At 52.1% G+C, this 11918-nt stretch overlaps 1 protein-coding gene across 1 annotated transcript; it reads left to right on the forward strand.

Annotated features, from left to right (window-relative positions):
• The first annotated feature begins 1381 nt into the window (after positions 1-1381).
• On the forward strand, positions 1382-5343 carry AQP5 (aquaporin 5). The gene is made up of 4 exons (XM_083814293.1): positions 1382-2023; positions 3456-3620; positions 3883-3966; positions 4525-5343. Exons 1-4 carry the CDS (start codon positions 1661-1663, stop codon positions 4708-4710), a joined length of 798 nt encoding a protein of 265 aa, XP_083670419.1. The 5' UTR covers positions 1382-1660; the 3' UTR covers positions 4711-5343.
• The last annotated feature ends 6575 nt before the right edge of the window (positions 5344-11918 follow it).

The raw sequence follows: 11918 nt of genomic DNA on the forward strand, positions 1-11918 counted from the left end.
GCTCAGGGCTTTGGGTACAGCTGGAGGAAAAGGACTCATGTATTTTTGGCTCTGGAGGAAGGAGTGCCCCTCTTCTGGCTCTGAACGGGAATCCCTCCTAGCTTTTGACCCCAAATGGCACAGGAAATGTGTAAGTCTGACTGCACCCAGCAGAAGGCAGCAGTGAATACAATTTTTTAGCACTTTTTACATTTTTAATTTTAGTTTAAATTTAAAGAGGATTTTAAATGATTTTACCACTCTCCTACACAAAGAGATTGGCTCACCGAGCATTGGATTGTGACTACTTCTGCAGAAGCACACAGCAGCCTTGGATAATCCTGGCCTGAGCTCACTGCATTAGGCACGGAGAATGGATTTGCTTGAGAAAGGCAATATGCAATCAGCCAAGCTAGAGTCTAGCAAGGAGAGCAGAGCTGGCACCCAAACCCATTTGAAACAAATATAAATCCTGGCACAAAACTGCAAAGGGATCAAGAGTTCATTGTTAAGTGTCACCAGAGCCTTTTTCCGCCCCAAAACCTCAGCGCCCAGCAGCTCCCTGCCGCAGAGCACTGAGAGCCTCCCACCTCTGCTCACTGCCAGCCAAGGATTTTCAGCCAGACAGATTTAGGATGGAGGCCAGCACCACGGGAACATGAAAGAAGACATGCAAACATGGCCTGTGTCCATGCAAAGTCTATGGCTTTATGCTGGCATTCCCAAGAGCAAAATCATTGACCTCACTGAGTAAGAGCTTGAAAAGCAAAAAGAGAGGGGCCCGAGATGACAGGTAGGATGCACCCTCCCTGGCGATGGGCACGGAGCACCCCCAACACCGGCAAAACCCACACCCAATGCTTATCGAGCTCCGGAAGGAGCAGCAGAGCAGAAAGGCAGCAAAGGGGTTTGGAGCCAGGCTCGCCAGGGGTCACCCCCCTTTATCAGGGCCACCCCATCCCATTCAGGCTCAACCTGCACGCCATGAGGAAACCCAAGCTTGGCAAAGTGCCCCCTGAGCCCTGCCCAGCTCCCAGGATGATCGCAAGTCACTCATTTCTTGCCGTTGAGCTATCTCAATAGCCTGGGAGCAGCTCCAGGTGCTTAACTTTGTTTAACGTTTTGACACCCCATCTAAATTGCCTACCAAAGTTCGGAGCCCTGCCCCAGGAGAGCTTCTGCAGCCCAGCACCATCAATGAGACTTTCCAAGCAAAGCTACAGTGCCCTCCACTTCACAGGCAATTGGAGGACGGGAGTAACAAGAACACCTCTGCTAAAAAAGCACCCAGCACCTGGCGGGAGGGAGGTAGTAAAAGAAAAACGCAGAGGAGGGAGCACAGTGCCGTTATGCAATCGCGTTATCTAACGACCACGGAGACACCCTATAGGGGCTCTTTGTTTGCGGAGGGAAGGAGAAAGAAATGCCACCAATATCTGAGTCACTGGTTCACCAAGAGGCTCCGAAGTTATTTTCGGATGGAAACTTTTCCAGTTTCACATGATAATTTGGGAGGCCTGGCTAACTCCCTGGCTCCACCCCCCGCCTTGTAACACAGCTCCCTGCTGCTGTTGCATATATAGATAGGTATGGCCCTACAGCTCGGTGCAGACAGAAAAGCCTGGAGACAGAGGAAACCTAAACTTTCTTCCTTGCTGGCTGCCCTCTATCCACTCCCACTATGAAGAGGGAAATATTAACCTTGGCCTTTGCTCGATCCGTCTTTGTCGAGTTCATCTCCACGCTCATCTTCGTCTTCATCGGCCTCGGCTCGGCCCTGAAGTGGCCGTCTGCCCTCCCCAGCATCCTGCAGATCTCGCTGGCCTTTGGCCTGGCCATCGGCACACTGGTGCAGGCATTCGGCCACATCAGCGGCGCCCACATCAACCCTGCGGTGACCATCGCCTTCTTTGTCGGGAACCAGATCTCCTTCCTCCGGACGTTCTTCTACGTGATCGCCCAGCTGGCTGGGGCCATCGCTGGCGCTGGCATCCTCTACGGCGTGACACCAGCCAACACCCGCGGCAACCTGGCCATCAATTCGGTAAGTCTCCCCACCTGGAGGTGATCCGCCGTGATGCTCACCTCCCATGCAGGCTTTATGTCCCTTGTAAATGAGCAGCTGGCACGAGCACGGACCCGGAGGGCCAAATCCGTATGGATGGCTGGTCTTGGCACGGTGTCCCGCATGCACGGAGGGACGGGAACAAGATAGGAGCAAACATCAATGTAGCCAGCAGAGTATTGACATGACAGGTTTATTGTGTGGGGTAATGAATGGCGTGGGTTTTTCTCCTTTAATAAGCGCTTCCTTTATCCTAAGGGCCCCAGTGAGTCACCAGCACCATTGAGATGTTCTTGACTGCAGCCTCTCCACCTGGAGATTAGTGTCAGGATAGGAGCTGCACCGGGAGACAGAGGGGGAGGGCAGAGAGCAGAGCCCAGTCAAACCAGTATGGGCAGGGGCAGCAGAAGCCCACTGGGGAGCTGGGAAATGGCTGTGGATGGAAAGAGGGTGTGGAGAGGAGCAGGAGAAGGTGTAACGAGGAGAAACGCCTGGGAGGGCACAGAGGGGCTGTGAGGGGCAGGGGCTGCTCTTGGAGGAGGAGGGGAAATGGCAGGACCCTCCAAGAGCAGCAAGGCCAGGAAGCACGTCTCAAACCCTCGGGGCAGCGCTGGGAAAGCAGCTGAAATGGGAGCAATGGAGCTACAGCTTCACCTGAGCCCAGGTCCAGACCCCTCGAAGCAGCACAGGCACGTTGCAAAGGGTTCGATTGCTAGGATGAGGTGCTGCAAGGCATCTTACTGCCACATGCTACACGTCCCAAACCCCAGTCACCCTGAGGCAAAAAGAAAAAAAAAAAAAAAAAGCCACCACAGCGTAGGTCGCTTTGCCCTTCCCATGCCTGATGAGGTTGAGTCCACCTGACACAGTCCACAGAGGCTGGCACAGAGGCCCTGGCACAGCAACAGCCCGGCTTACCCCCCATGACGTGCCCTGTCGTCCTCCCCAGCCTGCGCCCTTCCTCCCATTCCCCTCTGCAGTGGCTGCTCCCCAGCCTCCTGGGGAGGTGCTCCACAAAGCAGAGGAGGGGAAGAGTCAGGATAAAATGGCTTGCAGCAAGCAAAGGGGAGAGTAATGCAGGAAAAAAGGGACAAAGTGTGCAGGTGGAAAAGCTCTGAGTGCTGCAGTGAGAGGCAAATGAGGAGAGAGATGTGGATTGTCAAAAGAAAGAAGGGGCTCGAGGTGGCGGGGGGGAGAAGACTTTGGGGAATTAAACAGAGAGAAAGAATTTCTTCTTTTGTAGAGAAAGGCGCAGTGAGCCTGAGCAGCAGGAAGCTCCATACCCTGCTCTCTGGGCATGGGCAGATCTGCTGGGGCATGGCTCTGCCATCCCAAATCCACCAGAAAAAGCCCTCCCAACAATGCCAAGCCCCGTGGACGGTTAATTATTGCCATTCTTTACGGTTCACAGCTCAACAACAACACAACCCCAGGCCAGGCCCTTGTGGTGGAGATCATCCTCACCTTCCAGCTGGCTGTGTGCATCTTCGCGTCCACAGACAACCGGAGGAACGGCAACGTGGGCTCCCCAGCGCTGTCCATCGGCCTCTCCGTTGCTGTCGGCCACTTGGTGGGGGTGAGTGTCCAGGCAGGAGGACAGGGCAGGCGCTGCCACCAGGATGGGGCTCCCCAGAATGGTCTCGCATGGTCGGTCCCAGAGGGGCGTACATTAGAAGAAGCAACAGGGGCTTGTCCGTGATGCATGGATCCCTTCCTCCCTGCGAGAGAAACAGCTTCAAGGGCCACTTCAGCCATTTCAGGCCCCAGTTCTGCAAAGCTGCTCGTATTCCCTAAGCAACATGACACCCGCTAACCCGGTCTCCTTTCCTCACCAACAGATCTACTTCACCGGCTGCTCCATGAACCCAGCCAGGTCCTTTGGACCCGCAGTCATTGTGAGGAGGTTCAGCTCCGCACACTGGGTGAGCATCAGCTACATGCTGGGATGGGCTGGCTGGGGAGCCACCGGGGCCAGACACGGGCGACAAGGGGGACAGGCAGCAATTCCCACGGGAATACAGCACTGGGAGTTTCAGAGCCCATCCTGGACCTGCAGAGTCAACAGGAAGGAGGTTGTTCCCCCAAAACACAGGGAGAAGGGAGCAGGTTAGCCCCATGAGACAGAAGTGTGCAAGGAGAAAAGGATAACCCCCTATGCAATGGAGAGCATTGAACTAGGACATAACCTGAGGTCAATAAAGCACACAGAAAAGCCCAAGCTGAGCTTTCCGCTCACCCAGCACTGCCTGCAAGCTCATACCCAGCCCTCCAGCACATCAGAGCTCTGCACTCACAGAGCTTGGCATCTTCACCAAGCAAAGGTTGAGGGGACTTCAACCCATGAAATCTACTGGAAGGGGTATTCGCATCTCTCTGGGGGCTGGGAGACGTGGGGCAGCAGGGGGATGCTGGTGTGGTGGCTGCAGCTGGTGCACCACCCTCTGAGACCTCCTCTCACCCTCTCCCCTGTTGCTTTCTAGGTGTTCTGGGTTGGGCCCATCCTTGGGGCTTGCTTGGCTGCTCTGCTGTACTTCTACATCCTCGTCCCCTACTGCATGAACATGTCAGACAGGGTTGCCATCATCAAGGGCACCTACGAGTCAGAGGAGGAATGGGAAGAGCAGAGAGAGGAGAGGAAGAAGTCCATGGAGCTGACCCCACCATAGGAGCAGATGGGGAAAACAAGCAGAAGGAGGGGAGGACACCACACACATGGGCTCATGTGTGCACCAAAACCAGGAATGAACACATCCAGCTACAGTAGACTCTTAAGCAAAAGTCTTCTAACTCAAAGGCCATCCATGACTAAGAAAGAAGAGAACATTGCAGTGTGTGTATATAATCTCTCTACATGAGCACGAGTGCTAGAAGCTCTCCTACCCTAACTGCAGCCAGCTAAGCCCAGCGAAGGAGTCTCAGCCCAGGGCAGCCTTCCGTTGTGCTTTCACGCCCACTCGGCTGCATCCATGCCCTTCTAGGTGTGATATTTGCACAATTCAGAGATGCCTGAGACCACACAGGCTCACGCAGGATTTCAGCCCTGCCTTTGGTGGCCCAGAGGATGGAAACACCACATAGACACCAGCAAAGAAGAATGACCACTTTGGGCAGGTGGGTGCAGCAAAATCCCCCTTTTTCTCCCCACCCATGCTGCTCATAGATCCTCTTTCATGCATTAGCTGGTGCTGGTGAGTCCTGTTTATTCATGGCTGCAGAAAGAATGCAATTTTTTTTTGATTTTGTGTGAGTTATTTGTAATATAGTGTATTATTTATTGTGAATAAAGGAAACTTAAAACACATCATGGGTGCAATCTCACTCAGGTATCAAATTTTTAGGAGCAAAAATGGATTTAACTGTATGCAAAGCCATCTTAATGATCCAGGGCAAGAGCAGGTAGCTGAACCCAAAATCCTGCAGCAGCAGATGGCTAGGGCCACATTTGCCACAGGGGAAGCAGGCATCAAGGGTTGCTTTCCCTTGAGGGCATCTCCCAAGGACTGGAGATGAAGCAGAGGTTGCCAGAAGAGGCGACACCTTAAAATTAGTCCCACTGATCCTGCTGGAAGAAAGCCAGTCCTGGGCAGGACCCGAAGGGGGAATCGCCAGTGCAGCCGACTTGGACACCCAGACACTGAAAGCACGTCCCGAAGCCCGGTTTGGTTATGCTTATCTTGCTGTGGATAAAGGGGACGAGCAGGCGGTTTGGAAGGCGATAAAGTCCTTAATCCTGAGAGGGAAGGAGGGACAGGTACTGGTGCTGGAGTGGGGTGAGAGCAGGGGGTGCCCAGGCGCAGGGCATTTTGAAGCCCATCTCCCGAGGAGGGTGCGAGCTGGGAGGAGCCCAGAGCAATGCTCCTTTGCCGGCTTGACTCAGGCACGGCTTTCTGCCATACCAGTTCTCCCACAAGGTTCCACAGGTGCCCTCAAAAACTGACCCACAACACTCCCCAGCCCCCTCGCCAGTGGCACCGATCCCAGGTGCCAAACCCACACCTTCACCCTGACCTTCTGCTGTGGCCCTGCTCTTCCAGTTCTGCCACCACCTTCTGCCAAAGCATCTCACCCAGGCTACCCTGGGCTCACTGCAACATGGGTGCACTGAGCTGGCACAGTCCTGACCGTCCCTCCTGCCAGCTCCCTAAATCCTGTGCAGAGCTCCACCAGCACGGCCCCTCCTCATGCTGCAGCGATGAGGTTCCCTCCAAGCACCGATGCCCAAGGTGATGCTTGCCTGCGTGCTCCCCACTACCAGATACAGCTCAAATGTGATCCGACAGGTCACCTGTAGGTCAGCGTCAGCTGTTTGAGCATGCCGAAGACATTTTGCAATCCAGGCTAGGGCACTGGAGGAACCTGGGTAGCAGCAGATCCTTGTCTTCCTCTGCCACCCCTAAGTTCTCAATAGAAGAGGCAGCTGACAAGCAGAATGAGAAAAGGAAGTGGAAGAGCTCTTAGCTGGGGTCACACAGATTGGTGGCAGAGCTAGGAAGCAAAAATGCAGTGACCCAGAGCACAGCGTGGGGCTGGGGAAGCACCCAGTGCCCATAGAAGCAGGTTCGCATCCCCAAAAGCCGCATCCCAGTCTCCTACAAATGCACTCCTGGACCCTGAATACGCAGGGACTGTCCCTGGGCATCCCTCCTTGCTTTTTTGACCCCATCCACCTTTATGCTGAGAAAGGACACACGGCTGCTCTGGCAGACCCCCCACCCCTTCCCATGGCAGGGGATCAGGGGGGCCTGGCTCCAGCACTGCCGGTGTGATCAACAACAGGGAGAAGAAGCCCAGCCTGGGTGTGAGCCCTCCACGGGGATGAATCAGAGGATTCTGAAGCAGCAGCTTTGCGTCACCACAGAAGTCGCCCAGGGCACGGCTAGAAAACACAAGCAGGATGGCCCCATACAGGGCTGCGGACAGCAGGAAGGGGGGCGCCGCCTGTTGAGACCCTTCCCCAGTTCATAGGCAGGGGAGGGCTCTGCTAAGCCGGGGGTGAATGCGAGCGAGCACCCCGCTGATGCCAGCACCATCCCATGCTGAGCGCCAGCATTCTGCACCGTACAAGCCCCTTGCACACCCGGCTTCCCAGTGGTCCCTGTTGCATTTAATCTGGGCAGAGAGGTTGCATTTAATGCATCCTGCAAGCACCGTGACCTCACCTTCACCAGGATGGGCACAGGGCAAAGCCCTGGTCCCAGCTGGGAAACCCTGAGGTCCTCCTGCCTGTTCCCATGAATGGGAACAGAAATGCTTTAAAACAAATGAAGAACGGGTATTCTTTATTTTGATTTTTCCTCTCAACGCTCACAGCTCTTCATCCCCATTTTTGATGGGTCTGTTACCACGGAACACCAGGTTTTCAATACCCCTTTGCAAAAATAGCCATTTTGTGGGAAACAACCTTATTTCAGCAGATGCAGAAAGGGCTGGTACTATCCCTGCACATTTGAGACTGGATATACCTATAGTGCCTAATACTGGGCTGCGGTATGTACCCAAGAACATGGTCACAAGCGTGGCATGCTTGTTTTCCCAGGTTCTACTGAGAAACAAGAGTTTCAATTTCTGGAACAGCATCTCCACATACTTCTAAGCTATACACCTACACTACTGCCTGCATTTCCTTGCAGCCATACAGATCCAAAACCGTGATAAAAAAGTGAGCTATATCAGTGCTTCCTATTTTAAAAGAAATATATATATATATAGGACATTTATTGTCAGGCAAAACTGTTACACTAAAGCACCTCAGCATGCCGTTCTTGCAATGCCATTTGCTGTAATTAAAGATGAGGGGTGGGGGGAGTGGTGGTGGTAGAAGTGGATGCAGTTATTTCCTGAATATACCCATAAGCAATTTCTTTGCACTAAGAAGATTATGCAGGCTGTTTCTCATCCTTAAGTCGAGTATCTTTTCCATTGGTAGGTAATTACCACACGGTTTTCAAGATTTCCGACTTTTTCTGACAGGGAGGAAAAACCCAGCTATTTTCACATGTTGTGACAGCTCAGAAACCTTAAATGTTTATATGCATCAGAGGCCCTTCAGTCTATGCAAGGAAGGTCTCTAGCAGCTGTCTGCGAATCATTTCATGTCCCTGAAACACAAGTTGCCAGGCCGTTGTAGAGGCAGGGAAGGGACCAGGTGCTTGAAGAAAGCAAGGCCCAGAGGCAATACCTCAAACAGAATTCTTCAGTGGGTTGCAATGGATTGAAGCAGAGAGGCACCTGCAAGGGGCCAGTCCCAGCTCTCTCCAACACATTGCCCAAGTGAAAAGGGTTAAAATGTATTGTTAATTGAGAGTGTATCCCTTCTGGACTGGTAGCAGGGTGGACTATTTTGCAATTCTAGATGCTTTGCTTAAAGCTGCAGTTTCTGACTTCACACAGAAAGCACGAGGCTGTTTTTCACCTGGAGAAAACAAAACAAACAACAACAAAAAAGAACAAGTGTCCAATCCTGCTTGTTGAAAAGAGGATGGCAGATGAAAAATCCAGAATAACAATGCACAGAATGGCACAGCACAGTGGAGCAGTATTACAACAGAGTGACACCAGCAGGTCCGTGTGGCAAGGGACGGCAGATGTCCCCTCCAGGAGGATTGCTATCACTTTGCTGCACAGCACCAAGCATCCAGGAGCCAATTCAGGATCTCCATGAGCCACCAAAAAGCCAACAATGAGACATCCTCTCTCTGTGCATGGCTCTGCATGAGGAGATGCCCAAGGTTTGCAAATAAATCAAAACAAAGAGAAGTTTCCAGTGCATCACATGAGGCTGATGTGCAGAAACACCACTGGTAAAGGTGAGCTCTCTGCACAGAGACGTGGCAAAGGCTAGCATGGGTGCTGACATTAGTCATGGCACAGCTTGTGCCAGCACCCATCTCCTCTTAAGCACAAGCTCCAAGTCCTCCCCCTCCTACTCAGCCTCTGCCCAGCCTACAGCCGCTGCAGCGCCATTTCGGTACGAGCCAGGAAACAGCTCACATAGACGTCAGGGGCAGACAGCCACCCTTCCTGTTGTCAACAGGCATCACCCTGGCTCGGTAAAGCAGCCTCCGCCTGAATACCAGGTGCCATAATTTGTATTTTGGTTGCTGGGCACTTATCAGGGATGGTTTGGGGTTGACCAGCACTGAATGAGCACGTTGGGTCAGGCTCTGGTGCATGTGAAGCCATCAGAGCCCTGCTTGGCCCTTGCTGCTTCCAGCAAATCTGCAGCACACAAAATCCCAACGGGTGCATGGCCAGAACAAGGAAGATGCTGCACTATTACTGGAAATACAGGAAAAGATGAGCACTGCCACCTGAGAAAGCATGTAATTAAAGAAAAGATTAGGAAGAGACATCCAGAGACCAGGCAGGATCCAAAAAGAGCTTCACGGTGTCTCAGTTCCCACCAGCACCCTCTTACAGCCCCAAACTGCCTCTTCAAAGCCCAGCAGAGCTCGAAGCTATTAGCAGGTGCCCCAAGGCGGGGGACCTGTAAGGGATGGGGCTCAGCTCACCCCAGCACCAGGCACAGGTGCTCTGAAGCAGCACCCATGGGAGAGCAATGGGTGCCCAGGGCACCTCCTGCTGCCCTCTGCTGGGATGCACCATGGAAAAGAGAAAGAGGACATGGAAACCCTCACCAAAACAGGTGCACCCCATGGAAAAACCCTTTTGCTTCCACCGCAAAGCACAGGCAGGGTACCCCATGTGAAAACAAGGCTTCCTCACCCCGGCATGCGGAGAGCACAGGCTCAGTGCCGGCTGGATCAGTGCTGCCTTTCCACTGCCAAGCTTCCTCTTGCTCAAACCTTTGGCCTCCGCTTTCCAGGATACAACCCACCGCTGCCCATTTGTTCCTAATCTCCCTCTTGCAAACAAGCAAAGTCCAGCCACCGTTCATATAATAGGTCCTTGTGTATCTGGGTGGTGGTGACATTAAAATAAAGAGTAATAAAGTAAAGAAGGGAAAATAAAAAAGCCTGCAGCCCAGAGGGCTGCCTGACAAAGGCGCTTTGTTGGGAAAGGTCAGCTCCAGAGCTAGGAGGGTTTCCCAGGCACAGCCGTTGTGAGCAACGAGGATGCAAGGACTTAGCAAATAAGGAGGGAATTAAACACATCTTTGTTAAACCACAGCCCCTTGGAGGCCTCTGCAGTGTCCAAGCTCCTGTCCAGGGGAGATGCATGCTCAGGATTTGGGCTGTTTTACTGCAAAGCAAAAGGTTCCCAACATCAGTGTCTGGTCTCAGCCTACAACCAGCACAGAGCTTTGGGATGGCGCAGGAACAAGGGATGAGTCCTCAAGGACCCTTCTCATGTAGCAAAACTGCAGAGCTGCATATGAGGGCTGGGAACCAGCTCAGCTCAGAAACCACCCCAAAAAATAACCACTAACAAACCAAATAAAGCTTCTGGCATGTGTCCTCCAGGATACAGACCCTTCTCTGCTGGCTTGACATTAATCCTATTTGGCAAGCCAGCAAGAGCTCTTTTGCCCACAAGCAAGGTGCAGCTGCAGGTTTGTATAATGCCCTCTTGTGCAGACTCGAAAAAAAAAAAAATGGATGAGAACAAACTCAAAACATCCTACACAATTTGCCTTTTAAAAAGGCCATAAATAAAGCAAGTCAATTCCCCTTCCCCAACAATTCTTTCAGTTTTTAACAGCTGGGATTTTTCCCCTGTCCCTAGAGCTGTATTAATTTGGTGGCAGAGCAGCCCTTTTCCTACCAAAGCAATGTCAGCTGGAGCAAACCAGCCTTTTCTCGGCTTTTTTAGAAGTCATTACTTTTTAATCCAATTATCCAAACTGCCGATTGCTTTCCCACACCAACAGCCACTGCTCTCCCCATGTAAAGCTCAGAGTTCATATGAATTATGGTATCTTTAATCAGCACTAATTGCCATCAGAGGGGAAAGGGATATAAATGCTATCAGCTCGCTTTGTTCCAAGGGCATAAAAAAATATTTGTCGGGTGTTTCATAAAGAAATCCTGTAAGAACAGTTAATCAGCAGTTAAAGGCTCCCTTTTAAGTGTGGTGTGTAAATATGCACCTATTAACACTAGTGACATCAGCAGGCTTGTTTTCCATATGTCTTTGTCCTTGGTTTTGCCCCATTGTCTGTTTTATGATTTTGCTTTGGATTTTGAGCTAAAAGCCACAGCTGAACCACACTAACAGCACAGCTCAGCTCCCCCTCTCTGCAGACAGCATCCCTGTGCTCAACCCTTCTGTACCACCCAGCTCCCAAATACTCCTTTACGTGGAAAGAACAATGCATCTAAGATTGCATCTTTGCTCCAGCAACCACCGCATCTCAGCAAGGCAAACTTCGGTTCAAGCACAGCAACGTGGTTTGCATTAATTAATAAGGCTCTTCCCCACCGCAGAGCTCACCCACCCACATCAAGGCAAGCTCAAGGACTGCCTGTGAATGAGACTTCCCTTGGCACCAACATCACCAGGAGCAAACATCCAGCAGCCAAGTAGCTGCTGGGCTTCAGCATGTGTAACATCTATTTAGCATCAGCCTTGCTGTCTCCAATAGACCAAATTAGCCAGAAGAGCTACCCACGATTGCTAAGAGGGTTTCTACATAGGCATGGGAGCTGCAGGTCTGAAGGCTACCACTGTATCCCTTCAGAGGGACTCAAATCCTCCTGTGCAAGGCTTGAGCACAGCAAGAATAAATTTTGCACTAACATCGTGGAGAAAGAAGGGCTCAGGTGGGTTATTTGAGAACAGCATTGACACTTGGTGCAAGCAAGCACACAAAACTTCAATCTCTGGGGCAAGGAGCTGAGGCCAAAGGGTCTGAATTCTGCAGCTGGAGCAGGCTGCAACTCCCGGAGTTTATCACTCTGTGTCCCCTGGGGTA

Source organism: Anser anser, assembly GCF_964211835.1.
Source record: "Anser anser genome assembly, chromosome: 30".
NCBI lineage: Eukaryota > Metazoa > Chordata > Aves > Anseriformes > Anatidae > Anser > Anser anser.

What these genes read in the sequence shown, in the direction of transcription:
- AQP5 (XM_083814293.1), top strand. Translation starts at nt 1,661, where the DNA reads ATGAAGAGGGAAATATTAACCTTGGCCTTTGCTCGATCCGTCTTTGTC. An exon ending in GCAACCTGGCCATCAATTCG is followed by an intron (nt 2,024 to 3,455) that starts GTAAGTCTCCCC and finishes TACGGTTCACAG; the next exon opens with CTCAACAACAACACAACCCC. An exon ending in CTGTCGGCCACTTGGTGGGG is followed by an intron (nt 3,621 to 3,882) that starts GTGAGTGTCCAG and finishes CCTCACCAACAG; the next exon opens with ATCTACTTCACCGGCTGCTC.